Raw genomic sequence first — 7,002 nt, forward strand, 5'->3', positions numbered from 1 at the left:
GAAAGCTTCACCACAACAATGACTGGATTCCTTTGTTAAATAACACGTTTCTTTGTTTTTTGTTTGTTTGGGTTTTGTTTTTGTTTTTTTTTAATTATTAAGTTTAGATTGTGTGTATATAGTCAGCCATACATATTAGAACGAGTGCATTAATATAAACCTGTCATTTGAATCACAATCAGACTGCTGTTAAAGAAAATTCATTCTTCAATTCAACCTTCATAAAAAATGTGATAGGCTATAATCAGTTTTTAAACTACGCATTTTGCGTGCAATCTGCCTGCCTAAATGGGATACACGTTAATCACAGCGACTACAAACCAGTCATGTATAAGATTTCACCTAAAAGGATATAACGGCATTGTTTTGATCTTGAGTTATTACCCACCTCTGATTCATGCTGCTTTACTCCACCCAAACCCCGCCTCTCTGCACGCCGTCCAATAGGAAGACGGTGGGCGGGGCTTTACCCCCATCATGCTGTCAAAGAATGCATACATTATTGATGATATCTACAGTACTTGTGGGTTTAACACTCAGCTCTGGGAATGTGTGAGGAGACTTTTTAGTTCGCATGCAGTAAGTTGTAAGCATGTTTACACTGTAAATGTGTTAAATGTAGTGAGCAGAAACAGGATTCCAGTCTCCTTTTCATCAGTGAACTATTAGTTTTATTGTGAGTCTGGGAGCGGGGAAATTTGAAAGTGTTCAGTCCGCTCTTCACTCTGCTGATGTATGAACGACATGTCGCGGAGAAAACAGACGAAGCCGCAGTGTGTCCACATGGATCCTCCTCCACACTTAGGTAAGTTTCAGGATAACGAGCACGTGACTCAAGCAGATGAGAATGTACCAAGAAGGTACGATTACTGACAATATCATACAAATGATATTCAAACAGTATTAAAACACAGGGCTTAGTTTCCCAGATGAGTGCTAAATGTAGAGTGAGCATCACAAAAAAAAAACAAAAAAAAAACCTTATAGAGTTTTTAATGGTTATAATGGGAATTGTATTGGTTTTAATGTAAACTGTAATGGTCCCTGTAGGTCTCTACTGGTCATTTGTTGCATCCTATTGGTGGCATGTTATGTCTAGTGGATAACATTAAGGACCAATAATGGTCATGGTTTGAATGGTTAGCTGATGATTTGTAATGGTATTTGTAGTGGAAACCATTAGTATTTCTGTGATGGTTTCTATTGTTTTTTCAGCAGGTCTCTCTCTCTCTCTCTCTCTCTCTCTCTCTCTCTCTCTCTCTCTATCTATCTATCTCTCTCCTCTCTCTCTTGCTGTGTCTCTCTACCAGTTAAAATGCTCTTAACTGCCATATTTTCAGGAAACTCAGCTCAAAACGTTTTGGAATTGTTTATGAATCATTACTGCAGCTATAGTGAGTGAGACAGGCCTCTAAGACAGCTAGGCAACTTGAAATGTTGTTTTCATGCTGAGTCACTTTACTTCTACATGCAAGCCATACATTTTGTCTTTAATTTGCTAATGAATGAAATATGGCATCGCTCATTGCGTTAGGGTGTTCTGGAAGAAAAAAAGAAAGCTTAGATTTTCAGAATTTAACATGTTGTATTATTTTAATATTTATTAATATCTAATTACACTAGTATTCATTTTAATTAAGTGACAAGAATCTCTTCTTGTTTTATTAATAATAAGAATAAATATTCATAATATTATTTTATTTTGAATGACTATTTCCATGATAAGTAGTACGAGCATAATTATTCAAAATTGGTCATAAAAGTTTGCATCCACAACGATTTTCAAAATGGGAATTGAACTTTTATTGTAGAATTTATCTACAAAGAAAGAAAATTCAAATCCAATAGCTATTCAGAGGATACAAAAGAAGGCCATACAAGTTATAGGAGAACATTTACATCACATTCAGAAAAGAACTGCTCTGAATCTTTTGAACTGATCACTTTTTTAGATTTTGAATTTTCATTTCATTACCTTAACCTACACTATTTGAGTATTTTTATGATAATGAAATAACGTCTGTGGAAGCAAATACAAAAAACGTTTTGTTGCTGCAAAGTAAATTGCTTTGTCTTCTTTATTCTTTCCAATGGGTACGCCAACATTTGAATTTGACTGTAATTCCGTTTGGTAGTACTTGAATTTCATGTTAAATTTGTGATTAATATCTCATCTAACAAAAACATTTTTTTTCTTTTGTCGTCCAAAAGATAATGCAGATGTCCACATAAACAATAGCAGCTCTCAGGCTTGTGATGTCCATGTGTGTGAGAATTGCTGCGCCGAGTTTTTAAGCATCTCAGATCTCCATGAGCATCAGATGGGTTGCTCAAAGAATCTGCTAGTTCTAATAGTGAGTGAAAATGGAAATTCGACCTCTCCATCTTCATCTTTCATATTTAATTCACCCACTCACAGTACAGAGGACCAAACAAACAACAGCATCAATACTGAAGATAACGAAGGATTATATGACAAAATACTTGCGGAAAACAGAAAATCATCAGCTGTGTCTGACACCAACAGTGACAATGCCAGACATTTCCAATCAGATAATGAGAACAATATGGAAAATCAGAGTGCGTACATTGCCACCCTAACTTCAGAGTACTCAACAGTTCTGCCTCAACCAGACACTTTCTCTGAACTGAGTAAATTGTCCTCCACCAGCAGCAATGTCGTCATTGAGAATTTAGAAAGTACAAAAGTGGCCGTGGCCCAGTTCTCTCAGGATGTTTGTTTGAATGCAGTGGTTAACAGCAGTAATCCTAACAACTGCAACATGACCATATTGAGTCTGATTGAGCAACTTGTTGCCGTGCAGCAGCAGCAGGTGCAGCAGCTGAAGCTCATTGAGCAAATTCGACAGCACATATTACTGTTATCAGCCCATAATACAGACACATCTGCACCCTCCAGCACCTGCCAAGGTACATCAGAGATTTCTCAGAATGGCCCTCTAATAACACTTAGCTCACACCTCTCCCAGCAGCTAGCGGAAGCTGCAGGGCTAGCACAAAGCCTGGTGAGTCAGTCTGCCGGCATTAGCAAAGTCAGACAACTTAAACATGCAGAATTATCCAGCAACCATGATACCACAGCTCTCTTGAGTGTCAGAGATATCACTCAAATGGCAGATACAGATAGAAGCAAACGTGGCATGTATCCATCTAAAAAACAATTTGACCATGACAATACATTTTCTACACAGCAGAGTGTCACAAGTAATTCACCTTCACCTGTTTCAGCTGATAGCACACCAAATTTAACAAATAATCTCAGTCTACCTCATAGTCCTACTGGAAATTACATCTTTGAAAACTCATTGCCAAGCATTGGGGCAATTGTGGAGGACTTGAATGCCTTGACTGCTTTAGCTCAGCAGAGGAAGGGCAAAGTGCCCAATATGACTTCATTTGGACACAAAAGGCCTTTTGATGAAAGTTTGTTTAAACACAAATGCAGATTTTGTGCCAAGGTATTTGGAAGTGACAGTGCTTTACAGATACACTTACGATCCCACACAGGAGAGAGACCATACAAATGCAACATATGTGGGAATCGGTTTTCAACGCGGGGAAACCTAAAAGTTCACTTCCAACGTCATAAAGAAAAATATCCAAACATACAAATGAATCCTTATCCAGTTCCAGAGCACTTAGACAATGTTCCAACAAGTACCGGCATCCCATATGGTATGTCCATGCTGCCAGATAAGCCTGCGTCCAAGTGGTTAGACAGCAAACCATCTGTGACCAGCCTACCTGGTTTGTTGTTAACTTCATCTTTGCCAAGTCTTCCAAGCATAATTAAAAGAGAGGCACAAGTGGTATCAGTTGGCAGACCAGCTAGTCCTGGCGCTAGTGGTTTAAATGGGTTTGAGATGTTTGAAAGCAGAAACAACAATAAAGAGGAATCTGGCAATGATCATTTTCCAACATTAAATGGAAAATGTAAAGAACTAAAATACCTGAGCATTCAAAAATATGTAAACTCTTCTGGAAATGGTTCAGAAGACTACACCAGTAATGAGATTTCTTCTAACCATACAAATTCATCGATCCCATTCCTGCACGAGGATATCAAACCAAAATCTGGGGACCTACCAGATTGTATGGACACTTCAGAAACCACCAAGCTGCAGCGATTGGTCGAGAACATAGACAAGAAAAGCACAGACCCTAATGAGTGTATGATCTGTCATCGTGTACTTAGTTGCCAGAGTGCCCTCAAAATGCACTACCGCACACATACAGGCGAGAGACCGTTCAAGTGCAAGATATGTGGACGGGCTTTCACAACCAAAGGCAACCTCAAAACGCACTATAGCATCCACTGTGCCATGCCACCTTTGAAAGTGCAGCATTCGTGCCCCATTTGCCAAGAAAAGTACACAAATGCCATGGTTTTACAACAGCACATACGCATGCACATGGTTCGACAAATCACCAGTGTTATCCTCCCAGAAAGTTACCAAGAATCAGTAGAACCTGATACGTGCTCAGTAGAAGAGAAGAACCTGGATGAGAACCTTTCAGATGAGAACATGGAAATAACAGAAAGTTTTTCAGACTCTAAATATGCAGTATCTTCCCAGGATAGTCTATGTTCATTACCTACATCATCACAGGCTATAAAGACATCTGGGGCAGAGAGAATAATTCAAGAGAAGGATTTACTAAATGGCAAGTTAGAGAATGTGTCAATAGAGGGAGATTATTTGTCTCTCTCGTCATATCTTGGTAATGACCATGCTAGTGAACGATCTAGGAGCCCTGCTTGTCCTGAAAATGCATATTCTTGGGATTCTTTTTCTAAAAAGAGTTTACTGGACAGTCATAGATCTCTTACATTTGATACTCACCAGAAAACATCAAATGCAGAGCTGACTAGCACAGGTCTCTTACAGCCAAATTCGACATTTAATTCAACACCTGTTGATATCCTAAAAGGAGGAATGCCCATTAAGTTTCCTTCAGGTGAACAGGGGACCTCTAAGAACAATGCATGTGATGTCTGCAACAAGACATTTGCCTGTCAGAGTGCCTTGGACATTCACTATCGCAGTCATACCAAAGAGCGACCATTCATATGCACTGCATGTAACAGGGGGTTTACCACCAAAGGGAACCTAAAACAGCACATGCTCACCCACCAGCTGCGAGATCTACCTTTACAGTTACCTAAACAAGCCAGCGAGAATCTTGTTTCTCCACCTCATCCCTCTATGGGCCACTTAGTTTGCTCAAAAATCAAGATGGAAGTCAACAGCATCTTAAATAAAGATGGCAAAGATGCAGTATTAGGCATGATGACCTCCTCAGCTCCTTCGCTGGCAGTTCTTTCAGCTCAATCCCGGAAAACCTTCAAACAGCATTTCTGCCACACTTGTGGAAAGATGTTCTCTTCCTCCAGTGCTCTGCAAATTCATGAGAGGACTCACACTGGAGAGAAGCCCTTTGCCTGCACTGTATGTGGACGTGCATTCACCACTAAAGGAAATCTGAAGGTACAACCACTCAACAGTCACTTTGCTGTAAATATTTATTTATTTACTTAGTTGGTTAGTTAGTTAGTTAGTTAGTTGTCTATCTATCTATTCAGTTTATCCATACAAAATATGTGAGTGAGTCAAATGAAAACCTTAAAAGTGCAACATAAATTAGAGTTGAATCAAAAAATTTTCTAGAGTAATCTGGACACTCATTAAGCACTGGAACAACTGCATTAAATGAAATGGAGATTATGTAGAAATATGTTACACTTTTGTGACACCTATTTGCAATAATTAAAAAAAAAAAAAAAAAGCTTTACATTTGACTCACCCATGAATGTACACAAAGTAACATTCCAAAAAACGTTTATGGGGTAGAAAAAAGTCAGTGAATATTGTGGAAAAGTAGAAAAAGATTAATATTGTGTGAAGTGAAAAGTTGTTTAAAAGAAAAAATTTGTTTAAAAGAGAAAAGTTGTGTAAAAGAGTAGTTGTCACTTTTAAAAATTTATTGTTATCACAAAATTGGTAATATTAAAATGAAATACTAGTATTATTTCACTAGTAACAGCATCTCATGCACCCTTAATGCCTAGATTTTGTGTGTGTGTGTGTGTGTGTGTGTGTGTGTGTGTGTGTTTTGTTTTGTTTTTACATCCTTCTAGGTTCATATGGGAACCCATATGTGGGACGGTTCTCCAGCTCGCCGAGGTCGCAGGCTCTCTGTAGAAGGTCCTTTTACTGTCCTTAAATGCAATCCTGTGAAAATTCCAGACACTCTCCCAAAAGAAACTGTCAGTAACAGGGAGTCTGTTGGTTTCTGGAATCAATATGTGACAGCACCTCTCACTACCGGCTTGGCGTTGAAAACCAACGAGATCTCTGTGATTCAGAATGGAAGTATACCGCACGTGTCTCTTTCTGATGGACGTGGAGGAAACTCACCTATTGGTGGACTCACAGCAAGTCTAGAAAAAACACATAATATAGAAATGAAAAAAGATGTTCCTTGGATTGAGATGCTTGGTGAGAATGAGACGTGTTTTCACATTACACCATTTATTGAGGAGAGTAAAACTGATTAATATTTCTTGAATCTTTCTTCTGAGAGTTACCTGATTACAATATATATTCAGTTATAAATACATATTCTGCATTTTCAGAATGTTCAAGTATTTACTCTATGTTATGATTTTTGCTTTTTCCTCTATTTGGACACTGATTTGTCAGTATTTTGTTATTAGATACTCAGACACTGTTTCACATCAATCAGCTGTATGATTTTATACATTTGAATCATTTTATGACTGATTTATTGGTAATAACTTTCTTCAATTTGTTTTTGTTATGGATATTATTTATTATTATTACTATTTCGAGTTTGGTATAGCTATTATTTGAATTGTTATGTAGGTAGGCCCAATCAGTGTTTAACTTATTCACAAAGTAAGAGGGCTTCTTATTAGTACTGTACAACTACTACTACTATTATTATTATTATTATTAT

At 37.9% G+C, this 7,002-nt stretch overlaps 1 protein-coding gene across 1 annotated transcript in view; it reads left to right on the plus strand.

Moving 5' to 3' along the window:
• The first annotated feature begins 614 nt into the window (after window positions 1–614).
• Window positions 615–7,002, plus strand: part of sall1b (spalt-like transcription factor 1b) — a 7,052-nt gene continuing 664 nt past the window's right edge. Inside the window, exons 1-3 of the mRNA XM_053642288.1 lie at window positions 615–805; window positions 2,212–5,510; window positions 6,161–7,002. The exon at window positions 6,161–7,002 is cut by the window's right edge and continues 664 nt beyond it. Coding sequence (XP_053498263.1) covers window positions 736–805; window positions 2,212–5,510; window positions 6,161–6,580 — 3,789 coding nt within the window. The 5' untranslated portion in view covers window positions 615–735 and the 3' untranslated portion in view covers window positions 6,581–7,002. The remainder of the gene's footprint in view (window positions 806–2,211; window positions 5,511–6,160) is intronic.

This window comes from Ictalurus furcatus, chromosome 14 (assembly GCF_023375685.1).
Source record: "Ictalurus furcatus strain D&B chromosome 14, Billie_1.0, whole genome shotgun sequence".
NCBI classification, from domain to species: Eukaryota; Metazoa; Chordata; class Actinopteri; order Siluriformes; family Ictaluridae; genus Ictalurus; species Ictalurus furcatus.